At 48.4% G+C, this 13141-nt stretch overlaps 2 protein-coding genes across 2 annotated transcripts; both read left to right on the forward strand.

Annotated features, from left to right (window-relative positions):
* Positions 1–4622: 4622 nt before the first annotated feature.
* JR316_0010265 (uncharacterized protein) lies at positions 4623–8607 on the forward strand (the record flags this gene model as incomplete). Its single annotated transcript, XM_047895935.1, has 10 exons — positions 4623–4721; positions 4772–5023; positions 5075–5186; positions 5553–5974; positions 6027–6414; positions 6701–7408; positions 7467–7493; positions 7822–8005; positions 8133–8524; positions 8573–8607. 10 exons carry the CDS (start codon positions 4623–4625, stop codon positions 8605–8607), a joined length of 2619 nt encoding a protein of 872 aa, XP_047745654.1.
* Positions 8608–10585: 1978 nt separating this feature from the next.
* Positions 10586–12513, forward strand: JR316_0010266 (uncharacterized protein; the record flags this gene model as incomplete). The annotated part of the gene is made up of 6 exons (XM_047895936.1): positions 10586–10599; positions 10645–11092; positions 11156–11171; positions 11226–11693; positions 11747–12406; positions 12458–12513. The coding sequence occupies 6 exons, from the start codon at positions 10586–10588 to the stop codon at positions 12511–12513; spliced, it is 1662 nt and encodes a 553-aa protein (XP_047745655.1).
* Between the last annotated feature and the right edge of the window lie 628 nt (positions 12514–13141).

A 13141-nucleotide genomic window follows, 5' to 3' on the forward strand; every position in this document is an offset into this window, starting at 1 on the left:
GGGTGGTAAGTGGTTTATAGACCCTAATACCCTCGGCTCTCTCTCATCGCTCGTCATGTTGTCGCACGAGGCATCCATTGCGTTTGTCACTCTAACAGTTTCTTTCAACTGCTGGTCCCACGCTGCTATCCTGTCTATTTCCTCCTCTCCTCTTGCCACGCGACAACCTGCTCTCCACACTGTGTCTGGGCATTCTTCCTCAAAAAATCCGACTCGTTCTCCTTCATAGAGTGCTGCCGCTGCAAAAAGCGTCTCCCTGGCGGGTATTTTGCCCATCCGCGCTATCTCTACATCCTCTTCCGTTAATTCGTCGAAAAACGGATCCGCTCGCATCTCCTCTTCTAGCATCTCTTTCTCCTCGTTTTCGAAGTCCAATTCGCACTCCACAGGTTGGTCTCGAGTCCCTTGATTCTTCTCCATTTCTCTTCGCGCGTGCGCTCCATCAAGACATTCATAGTAGTACTGAATGTTGTGGATTACGGTGTGTACTCTCCTTTTGCCTTCGCCCAAAAGTTGTTGAAATCGTGCTTCAAAGGTGGCGCACTCTCCCTTCAGCGATTGCAGCTCCGTCCATGGCGAAAGTAATGCAACCATTGACGCAAAGTAGAACTCTTTTTCATGATCTTCCATACAGTCATTTCGTGGAAACCAACGGCCAACGAACCTTGGTAGCCTCTCGTGCCCCGGTCCACGGATAATACGACAACGGCTCGCCTTGCCTGCCCCTTCTTTGTATGGTACTCGTTGACTCATAGGACGACCTCGTGCCACCCCATCGCCCTGTTCCTCCATGTCTAGACCTCCTGTCGACTCGACGTTGATGCTCCCGTTTTCGACTCCTTCGTGGCCCGCATCTCCTTCGTGTTCAGGACGTGGTCCACCTTTCTTCCCAAGATCTCCCTCGTATGTGAACAGCATGAAATCTAAAAAACTCATATGCTCCAATTCCTCCCCCCTATAAACGTAGTCGCGCAACTGATCTTTGATCATGGCACGTCCGTCTACCATTTCCAATGTAACATCGTGGGCCTGCTCCTGATTTTGGTGGCAACGTCAACAATGCTACTTAAAATAACACAAAAATTCTGCCTACCTGCGTGCTGCCACCAGACCCTTCCCGATCATCGCTGGTTGTACCGTCTGGTTCGACTGTCGTGGGTGGGGATTTCTCCTCGTGACTCTGTTGTGGTGGAATAGTTCTGTCAAGGAACAGTCAGCTCGCAAAGTCAATGTGTTGGTGGTTCTATGTCATACCTTGGTTTGCAAAGTTCTGGATACATCTTTTTCAACGTACGGGCGACCGGATCCCAGAAAATCGGTATGTAGTGATGTGATTCGTAAACATCCCCCCATCCCATGATGTAGCTAACTATTTCTGGGCCGCTAAACTCTCGATAACGAGTTAAGGAATTGGCACAACGTTGGATCAGTCGTTTGTTCACGAGCTGCATATCGGTAACACCCCGGTCCGCTGCTTTCGAGAAGGCAAAGGCATTGGCCAACAGAGCGGACAAGTTTGAGGTTCGCTGTTGTTTCTTCGTGGCATAATTGGTGATGTAGAACGTAATGGTTGCAGTATCCATTCCGCTCAAAATCAATTTCAAGTCGTGATTCGCCCGTAATGCGTGCATAATCCAGGGATTGAAAGCGTTCAGGAGTTCGCACAGTCTCTTAGGACCCCACCGGCCCACTTCATCCACCCATGCATGCACTGCCTTCTCGAAGGGTGCCCGCCGTTTGCACTGCATCCGTCCGTTGATTAATTTTAGACATGCGGCCGCGGTGCATTTATGATATTGCATGGCCCTCACTAACTTTTCCAGCTGCTCCAGCAACTCTTGATCAGTGGCATGGCGAGGATCCACCGGTCTAGAGTACCCAACACCTGCGACTTTAGGAATAGCCAGCACTTGCTCTTTCGTCTTTCCACCAATATCCGCTTGAATCACCGTTTCGATATACCTCCGCATTTTCTCTCGAAACCTTTCTGATAATAGCGCTCGTTTCATCTCGTCTGCATTGGGCGCATCCTTCAGCCATATAAGTGTGTGCAAATGAAGAGTTCCTCGACCCTGAGCCTCTACCGTGCCGATATAGCATTGCACTTTCCCCAGCACGCCGTATTCACGTTCCAACCGTCCCTGTGGATACTTTTTAATGCCCAAAAGCTCTTCCAACACCAATTTCATAATGAAGTGAAAATATTGTGCCGAGGCGTACGGATCCGATGCCATGTTCGTGGCTCGACGAGTGTGGTCTGGCCCTGCGGTATTGCAAAACGCATCGAGGTCAATCTCCTCTCCCGCAAACACCTGTGCAATTGGATCTTGGGTATCGGCCGGGTTGATGGTCATCCAAATGGATGGAGGGTTGAACAGCAGGTTGGTGCCCCAAACTTTCGATCGTACTGAGCTCCGAGATTCATCTGTTCCTTTAACCGCCTTTCTGACTGCCCTCAATTCTGTCCGTAACGCTCGAACCGCTGGGTTGGTAAACGTGATTCCCCGCTTTTCTTCCTGGCTCGCTTGAAGTAGGTCCCTTGGTTTCAATGTTGATATTAGCCTCATGTTGCGCATAAAGGTGGATTTCTTCATTTGAAGAACAGCCGATCTGCAGACTTCCCGCTTCTGCATGACACCAAAAACTTGGAAAGGATAGTGCGGGTCTTTGCGAAACCTGTGATCGTGATATTCCATGGTCCACCTAACGTGAGTCTCGTAGGGCACCTGAACAGGCCGATCTGTTTCTATTCCTCCGGCGCCATACGGGAACAGAGCGGGAAAGCTTCCCAAGAGATGGTTGGGGTTGCTTGGACCCCCGTGGTGAAGTCGCCCATTTTGCTGGTTCCTGCGAGGGTATTCGTTTACGAAGGTGTTTCCACGACGAACTGTGAAGTCTTCAGGAACTTGATGAGACGTGTCTGTGCCAGTACACATGTTGTTAAGGGCATGAGCCAGCAGTTCTGACGTGGTGATATCTCCACCCTGGACATCGACAACGCCGTGGGATAGAAGGGGGATAACGGACGGTAGAACTTCCCCTGAAGTCATGGTCAGAATACGGTCAGTGCCAGGATTGCAAGACAAAGTAACGGGTTATTTACCTTCTTCAACATGGCTATTGTCGTGCTCGTCAATCTCCGTGAGTCCAGCTTCGTTCAACGCATCTTGAAATGCTTGAGAAGAAAGGTGTTCATGCAACTCGCAACTTCCCACGAAGAATAAACTTACCTTCTTCTTCCGCCGCGTCCTCTGGCACGTACCCGGCATGTTCCTTTTCAACTGCTTGCAAGTCAGACGAGTATTTGGTGGTGGCCAGTAGTTCCAAAGGTATACCATCTTCCGGCAACATTTGCAAGTTTTCATCGCTGATATCAATGTTTTCATACAGTGGATTGTTCGCTTTCAACCAGACTAGGGCGGCATGCACACGTTTTCTGCGAACTTTGAACATTGCTGGCATGGTCGACTCCGGCAATCCTTTGGGCCCAACAAAGGTCACTCCGATAGTGGCAGGTAAAATTTTCGACGGGCGGGGGAACACGTTTTTGCCCCCTTTTAACATGGAGGCTACTTGGTTTGGATCAAGCTTGTACGTTGAGACGTTTCCCCGTAGGCCGCTATGCATTTGTGACCGATCCCAGTGTTGTGCACCTTTCTGTTTGGGAAACAATTTGATGATGTACGCCGCAGGGAAATACATGGCGATTAGCATCTTTTCCGGGAGAGTGAGATCGGCGAGTTCTCGTGGTACGTCACCTACCCACATGTTGTTGCCCAAGCTGAATTTCGGTCGTTTACATTTCTTCAAGGAACTGAGGCATTCGGAACACAGTATAGCGTTGTTGCCGTCCAGCAGAGAGCCAGTATGGAGAAGCATCCCCTCAGTTAGTACATGAGCGGGATGAGGGGTATACGGGTTCAAAAGATGGCGATGTGGTATGTCACTCAGTTTGAGCACATTCATTTCTTCCTCTAACATCTCCCTGGCACATGACGCGCAGACCCGATGGCGCAATGCTTCATTCGAAGACGCATCAATGAACTTCGCAAGTCGTTCTTTGCATAGGTCTATGGACGGGGGCATCAGGAAATCGCCTTCAATAATCTCTTGGAGTCTCTCATCGGAGACTTCATAGAAATTTAGCCTCTCGGCGGCCGTGGGTTGTGGGTCTTCTCTGGCAACCTTGGGTGGCTGGCGCCTGATTCGTTTGCGCCGCATTCCACAAACATAATCTGCAGCTTTCCTTCGCGTACCGTAATTTGCGTAACGGCCTTGCCCTGCCATTATCACTGTCCTGGCAGCGCTAGTAATTGCTTCCACAACATTGGGTGGGAAGGTGGCGATCTTTTCAAGCATAAGACTGCGAGTCTTGAGCGAAGCGTGCGTGAGCCTCTCGGGAGAATGTTCAAGGATGATTTCTTTTAGTTTAGAAACAGTAATATCGGACAGTGCTTCCATGGGGTGCGGGTTGAATAGACCACGTTTAATGATGTTCTGGTCGACAAATGCTGCTGGACAACTTGCGGATACAATTTGCATTTTGCTTCAATGTGGGTCTTACATTTCTGTCACGCGTTATTGTCCTGTTTCGCTTGAAATAAATTTGACCTCTTTTCCTCATGTTAAATCAGGAGCACTGGGTATTGGTAACCAACCGGGCTGTAGAAGCTATGAAGAAGAATTTGAAACAGGCGTCGTTTGTGGGCCAATGCATGCATGTACGTGTTTGCAGTAAAGTCACTACCTGTGTAACTCATTGTCTTTATAGGATGTTCCCCGTCGTTCCTGCGCGTTCTTGGGCGGTGCCACTACCAAAATTTATATTGTGAATGTCCCCGCCGCTGCAGGTAAAGAAGATATCAAGGATTATGAGGATCTAGACGTCACCATGTGGATGCCTCACTGGCCATTTATGTGGGATCATGTTGCTGCGTTTGACGCACAGTTTTGTCAAACCTACGAACGTAGTTTGCCCGGAACCTCCATCACTTTTCAATATGTTTTATTCCACTATTCCCAGGTTGGCGTTCCATAGTCTTGCCCTTTCAAAATTTCTCATTATGTTTTGTAGTCAACAATCCGTGGTATAGCGGATGCCGACAACAATTTTGTAAGAACGCTCCTACGTCAACGGGGCATTACTCGCTTGCTTCCTTGGTATGGGGAAATTCTCATTGCCAAATGTACGCTGGAAGGCACTGTCGTGGATTTTACACGACGCGACCTCGCTTTGGTTCCGGAGTTAATTCAACAGTTCGTGTGTCTTTTTTGTCTACCTAACTTTTGATTGATGTAGCCTATGGTAGCCTCGTAGAACGTTTTGAGACTATTTGAATGAGTATCAAGCCCTGTCTGTACTTATTTCAGTAGACCAAAGGCGCAATTTCCTGATGCCACCCAATTTCTATATATAGTTTGCTATTGACACTTGTGTACTACGTGACCGTTAAAATTTTGTCAATTCTTCCTACCTACTCGCAACCTCAACATACATGCAAGGTTTGTTGCAGTGGTTGGACTTTGATTGTCAATAACTTAACGCCCTTTAGATTTCTTTAAACTACTTCCCGACGAAATTCTGGGTCTCGTCATCAATGATTCCTCTTGGTCCGCGTGGATGGCTTTAAACTACACCAACATGCGCCTGAGGAGGCTGGTGCAAGAATCCGTCCGTCGTCGCATCAAACACTTTGTTGGACTTTTTTTCGCTGACGCCCTGGAAATTTTTTTCCACCTGCTGGGCAGTAACAACGCCTTGATCACGGGGCCGCTCGTCCGATGCATCATGTCTGTGGACAATCCCATATACACACAGGTGTACCCTATCCAGCTCGACATCATTCTACCAAGGCGTTACGCTTTCGGTTCTTTTGATTCCTTTGTCCGTTCCCAAGGATATCATGGAGAAAACACTGGAAACGTGGAAATGTCACTGCGTAAGGGCTTGAAAAGATTTCATACATATCTCTCGGTATGTAATGCCTTCTATGCTTAGCAATAATATGCTGAGATTTCTGAATAAGTGGAATGGCGTAATGAAAGTCTGTTTGCTTTTAGCAACTGATGATAAAACGTTACCTGGCCTCCTCTCTGCGCCGTCGTCGTCGCAAATGTTTGCGTTGTCACACACGCGGCTATACTGCTTCTACCCGCAGTTGTTCGCCAAAAGACAATTTTTGTATATTCGGAATGATGTGGACGATATTATCATGCCACCGTACGAGGAGTTCAACTTCGGCCTTTGGAACAGAGATGGCTTGGTTTTGTCGGAACCTTGCGGCGAAACATGCCCCGTTCTATGGAGGAGGATCACCGCTGGAGGTGGTGTGGCGATTATGCGTTGGGGAGGATTTCATGGGGACAAGGACTATGGCAAGCACGTCTCACCACCTGATTATTTTGTACAATCTGGTCAACATATAAGGTGGCGTTCCGCTCGGAAAAACCGTTGCGACAATGTCCATTGCCAACACTTCCGTCGTTTTATTAATTTAGAGTACACATTGTATTAAGGGTGCACTTGGCCTTCCTATGTGACGTCATCCTGTTCCCCCTATATGTTGATGTGTGTGATCACGTCCAAGGTTGTTTTCCATCCACCTAGAGCAGACATTAGCATTAAATGCCCTACTCATCGCGGGGTACGTCACGCTGAGTTTCGTGAGTTTGTGATGGTGCCTCTGACAATCGCAAGCAGAAAAATCGAAGTTTGACCACTTATTATCCAAATACAATCTGGGGCCTGTTGACAATGTCTTGAGCTTACTGCGACATTCACGAGGTGTGGTGTTCGGATCGATGGCATTGGGCGTTATACAAGATCTATTATTCGAGCCGCATGATCTCAACCTCTTGGTGGGGCGCCAGGGCCGTCGGTCTATCGAACGTTACATTCAGAATCATGGTTATAGGCTGGTTCAAGAACAAACGGGTAATATGGGGTCAACGGTGTCGTGCTTGACAACCTATTCCCACAAAGTGACACACAGGCAGATTACCCTGACGGTCTCTCGGGCACATTCCACTCTAGCTCCTCTGATTCAAGCACCTTCTACGCTTCAAATGAACTTCGTTTCTTGGTATGGAGCAGTCTGCCTGTACCCGGAGCAGACTTTACAAAACAAAGGCTTAGTACACTTCAGCGAAAATGAAGATGGGTTACTCCTGGACCGGTATGAGCAACGGGGTTATCGTATCACTTATCAAGGCAATCATTTGGGCCACTTCTGCACGGCTCAGCCACGAAGTATTCAAAGCCCTGCTGTTCATGTCGTCCCTTTTTTACCACTTGATGAAACACGGACGGCTATAAAGAGCACAGACATAATGTGGAGGCTTAATGGTAAATGTTGTGAAGATTTTGCCAGATGTGCTGTCTTCGTAGACGTGAGGAATTACGAAGTTGGTAAGCCTTTGTGAGTTAATACCATATTTTTTGATATGTTAACGTCCATAATTTGTAGTCGAAGTGCACACGCCTGCTGACGAGAGTTTGTAATGGCAGTCCCATCCTTCATTTCCTGGCATGCAATCATTACTAGGGGAAAGTATAATCCTAGCAGGCGACACCATGTTGCCGTCATGTATACGCATTTATAACTATGACCTAATCTGCTAAATTTATCTTGCTACTGTTCCAACCCGTTTAATGAAACCCATTGGCGTCGTCCTTAATGTGAAACTGTCTTCTTCATTTTTGTTTGGTTTCCCTGCATATACGGAAAACCCCTTCTCTTTGTTCAGTCTTGCCATGTCTACTTTTGTTCAACGTGCGTACTCCCTTTACCTTTTCTTTAAATGACCTGACTTGCCTTGTAGATAAAGAAACATTCACATCCCTCATTCGCCCATTCCTCCCTCCTAACGAGTTTTTGGCAATAATGCGGTCCTGCGATGTCGTTGTTGTTGGTTCTGTGGCCCTCGCCATGGTTCGACCCATCGCTTTTACGCCCTCTAACCTAGACCTACAAGTGCCTTGCGATGGGCGACGTGACCTCCACAAGTTTCTCTTAAAACACCGCTACCCGCCTAAACTCATTTTCCAACGACAACACTGGTTCCACTGTCTCACAGATCTGCTCTTACTCACACCCGTCCCATGCCTCATACATCTCCATCATTGTTTCTAGGAACAAATCGTCTTTGACCCCCCTGTTTCAATCCCCTTCGACGTTGCAGATGAACTTCGTTGCCTGGTACGGGGCGGTTTGTCTGTATCCTGAACTTACGCTACAATGCAAAGGCCTTGTACAATTTGATGAAGACGAGGATGGTTTATTTCTCCACAAATATCTCGAACGGGGCTACACTTTTCTTCCACAACAAAATGCTGTTGGTCACTTCTGTGCTTCACAACCGCGTAGCCTGCGCTCACCGGTCACCATGATTGTTGGCTTCTACAACCCCGACCAGACTCGACTGGCCATGCGTAACCTGGATGTCATATGGCGGCTGCGGGGAAAGTGTTGCGACAGTCAGCTCAGGTCAGGTTTATTCATCGACGCCTATTCTCATGACGTTGGTGCGTTGACTTACATTGTGTATCTTCCTTTCGCTCATTTCTTCCAAGTGGAAATTCATTCATCCTCTGATATCGGTCCCTAATTTACTACATGTCACCCCATTGCTTTTGTATTACTAATGCTAAAGTTTTGTTCAAACCTCGAACCTGACCATCTCCGCCTTCATATGGCACCATGTATCTTTAATGGGTGACATCATCTTGACGTCATGTATAGAGATAGAGATAAGATAGTCTATGAGAGTGATCTAATCAGTTTTAATTTATCTTGGAGCTTTTACATCCACCTTAACTCATTACTGTTTCAACCACGAGTCAACGATCTGGCCATGTATCTCAATTACCTTTGCTCTAGTCAACTGCGCCGATGCAGAGTGTACCACGGTAACTACGGTGAGCTAAACATACTACTTTGCATTCCCTGTCATGGACCACTAACGGTGGTATTGAACATACTGGCCGCAGAAAGTATCGAGGAGCAACGGTTCCATTTGGAAAAGTGCCACGACTATCTGGCCAGCGATAGCTTTCTCCGCACGTCAACCTGGTATATGTTAAACAACGGATATTCTCGCCTACATAGCCTGCCTGCTTCGCATCAAAAGCGATGTGTGGTGGTAGGTGTGATCAGCGACGATGGTGCATGGTTGGGCCCTTTAGGTAATTTGGACAAAAACTCTGGAAATAACTTGAGCGACGCCAAACATATCTTTAACCTGGTCTGCCCTCGAGGAACAAAAGGCTACGACGTCGATTTTTCCAAAGCAATGGGGAATCTACGCTTCCTTCTAGAAGCATTGCCTGCACACTCAGTAACAGATCCGATGCTCTCTTCCGCTCACGGCGAACCGTGCATAACATTTACGGCGCCGTTGTTCAAGTTATCCGTACGTTGCAATGTGAATCTCTGACGTGTGGTATACACTGCTCAAACCTTCCATGTACCTTAGACACTTGGAGGCGAAGGTCCGAAATCCTGTCTACGCATGTGGTTGTTGTATACTGAATGATCACTTAGTCCACAGGGATCGTGATATTGATGTTGACTATCCAATACCCGTGGAATATCAACGTGACCTCCGCCTGTTGAGAGAGGATCATATGATGGGGTATATGACAGTTTGCAAAGGGGACAGAAATGATTCATTACCGGTGGAAAACTTTTCAAAGGAGTTGATTGGACACTTGGTTCGTGTCGAATTTATTTTATTTCACGACTCCAATTACCAGTTGCATACACTGGTGTTAGAAATTAGAATAGTCGACTAAATTCACAGGCCAACGCTCGGTTCATGTACTGTCATTGAATTTACGCAGTTTATTTTACCCTTTCTGGCGGTGAGGGAACTTCTGCTGACGTGAAAATCGGACATTGGTCCGATGGCTGTGTTTGTGTGTGTTGATCGCGGATGGTCTGCCGTTGTATGACAGCCCCAAAGGGGTTTGGTTCTCTTACTTCTCTAACCTCAACTGCTTCACCTCAGTTTGTCCAATTGGCACAAACACCTGTCTCATAATCGCAGTGGATGGCGTTGCAAGTAAGCACATAGTATGTGTGGCTCATTGTATCGGTTTCACTTGTACCCGCCAGGGACCCTGCCATGAAGGGAGCCCGACAGCGATCACAACCGACACAATTTTTTTTTCGGGGGGGGGAACATTTTTCTATGAATTTCATGCGGTACCAAAGTGAGTTTTTGGGCCATGTTTGAAGAGGGGTTTTACTTAACCATGTGGACACGCGACTAGGTTCCGACCTGGTCAACTTGTCCCGTCGTTTTTGTTGACCAAAGGAGCGGGCCCACGTTCTCAAAATCGGATTGGAAGTCCCCAGAATGCAGCCATCTTGCCTCAAATTTGTTGCGACCACCCTCCCTTCTTTCATTGGCCAAACCTTTAACCTTGGCGTAAAATTTGGCGGGTGCGTATCTGTTTGACTACGTCACCAAGGATCACTCGTAGACATAAAAGCGGCAGGTTTGGCGTTAAGACATAATTAGCTTGGTTTTCAACGACCACCATCCCTCAGTTTCCGCTTCACAAGTGCTGCTGTCTGTCGCCATGAACACTTCTTCGTATGTATCTGACTTGTTCCTGTTATAAATCTTTTACTGACTTAGCCCTAGCGCCACCATGCCTTTCAACGAGGCCTATGTTCGTCAACAACTTCTGACCTTGCCGCAATTCACTGCATCTCCTGGATTTAAGGAATACGTGCAGTGGCGTGGTGCCGGGCAGGAGGTGTTAGCCCTGCCAGGCAGGCCCACAGACGCCATAGAACCTGTCCAGTTGATTGTGGTTGGTCAAGTCACCACACGCGCGTACCTCGAGCCCCAAGGGAACTTCAATCCAATGTGGCAAGATCCTTTGCGAAATGCCATTGGGGCGAAGCTGGTGTTCGATGTTGGGAAGCCTCTCCAGGTTCTCACATTGGGCGGAGACTATGATACGAGTTTTGATAACCTGTCCGAGTGTCAAACGTCGATTGCGAAGACGAACAAGCACAACCATTTCCTGAACAAGGAAACGCGCACTATGCGGTTCAGTTTTCCGCTTTGGGAACCAAGGGTGTGTAATGCCATTTGGATCTATTCCTTTTCCCCTTATCTGACCATCGCCGTTTTCTCTCAGAGTGTTGAAAATACGAGTAAGCCTCTTTTCTTCTTGGCGAGATTACACAGTTCTAATGCTATATGTACAGCTCCCGCGCGCGACAGTGCCACATACGGATATACAGTCAACCCCGCTTGCACCCCTTGGTTCAACAGTGCAAAAAATTCTCACCATATCCGACTGATGCCTGTGTACGACGTGGAGGAAACACTAATTACGCGCCCAGACTTGTTCGCCTTGTTGCTGATAGGTTCCGTGGTGGAAGTGACTTTCACTCTCCGCCACTACCACATGGCCGTCACATCCACTCGCACAGATGCATCCGATACTTTCTCGGCGAGAGTTGAAAGTGTGAGTGTCTTATGTCCACCCCCACCTGTTCTGCAGAGCCCTATTCGCATGATCTCGCCCCGTAAACCGCCCCGTCAGGCTCAGACTCCTACTCGCCATGACTTTAGTCAGGTCAAGCAACCGTCTTTCACCGCCAACCCTATGACGGTTCATCTGGCTTTGCCAATGAGTAGTGCTGTAGGACCACAAGCAGCATACCAAACCAGTATGCCAAACTTCACCTATATATCTTCTTTCATAGCACTAATGTTTCTCTAGGTACCTCATCCGCTACATCTTTCACAGTAGATACGGCCCTCAGTGCCACTGGGGCACCAGGACACGCCTCTTTTCCGGCGTCCCATGATATCGCTGGTGGTCCAACGACACCGGTAATGGGGGTGTCCCCGCCTCCGACGCTTATGCGACCCGCAGCAGCAGCGTCTGCTTCTGCGCAGGCGCCGCCACTTATTGCTTCGACGTCGATCCCTTCCGCACCTGTGCCTGTGGCTCCCCCTGTGGCACCCGTGTCTGTCCCGCCGACGCCTGCGCCTGTGTCTGTCCCACCGCCGCCTGCTCCCGTGTCTGTCCCACCGATGCCTACGCCTGTGTCTGTTCCACCGGCCCCGGAACCTGTGTATATCCCTCCTCCGGCTGGGTCTGTCCCGCCTGCCTCTACGCCTGTGTCCGTCCCTCCTGCGCCTGCGCCAGTGCGTGACACTCCGGCACCTGCGCCTGGGACTGTCCTTCCTCCGCCCGCGCAAGCGTCTGTCGCACCTAACGTCACGGTCACAAGCGGAGGTGTGGCCTCGGGGCTCGTAGGATCTTCGTCCGATGGTGGTTCGCAACAGAGTGACCCTGCGACATCTTCAGCTCCTGTGGCACCGGTACCTGTGGTGTCTCAACCGGAAACCAGACGGTCAAGCTTACGTCGTTCAAGTAAGTACCTCGCTGTCTTAACGTGGAATACTGTTTAATTGGTTTGCCCAGGAGAAGTTACGGACCAAGGAGATGGGGAAGGAAGTCCTACCAAGAAAACCAAGTAAAATATTATCGGTATTGGGAAAGTAATTTGCCATGCCCTCCCAAATCATTGCACTTGCGTAGTATAGCTATTCCGTGTTTTAATTGTATTTGTTCCAAATATTTACTCCTGATTAAAGTTGACTCAATGGACTTCGATATAAAAGCAATGAGTGAGCCTGGAAAGGTGACCACTGCCCCCGAGCACAAGGAATTGTTTCATCTGTTGAAAATGGATTTTTTTGCGCATGTATTCTCTTTCTGCTGTTTTTGCTTTGGTGGCTGACTGGTTTGCAGGAGTTTTTCCACCGAGTACGATGACTCTCTCATGGACCACTTGGATCAAAGGTCCCTGTACCGGCTGTCATGGACTTGCTTAGAACTACATGAAAGGGTCAACAGATATATGGGCAGGGCGCTGTCTGTTGAAAAATTATTGTGTCGTTTCTTTATGCCCTGTGAATATGACGATTTTCGTCGTCTTCAATACGACACAGGCCTTGTCATATCGGGTTCGGCGGCCCTCCATTTTTTGTCACGGGATAAACATTGGGTTCCGGACGACCTGGATACATATGTTGAACACCGCTATGCATGGCAAGTAGTCCACTGGCTCCAAACCCGTGGATTCGAATATCGCATAATGGATGT

This window comes from Psilocybe cubensis, chromosome 9 (genome assembly GCF_017499595.1).
Source record: "Psilocybe cubensis strain MGC-MH-2018 chromosome 9, whole genome shotgun sequence".
Taxonomy (NCBI): domain Eukaryota; kingdom Fungi; phylum Basidiomycota; class Agaricomycetes; order Agaricales; family Agrocybaceae; genus Psilocybe; species Psilocybe cubensis.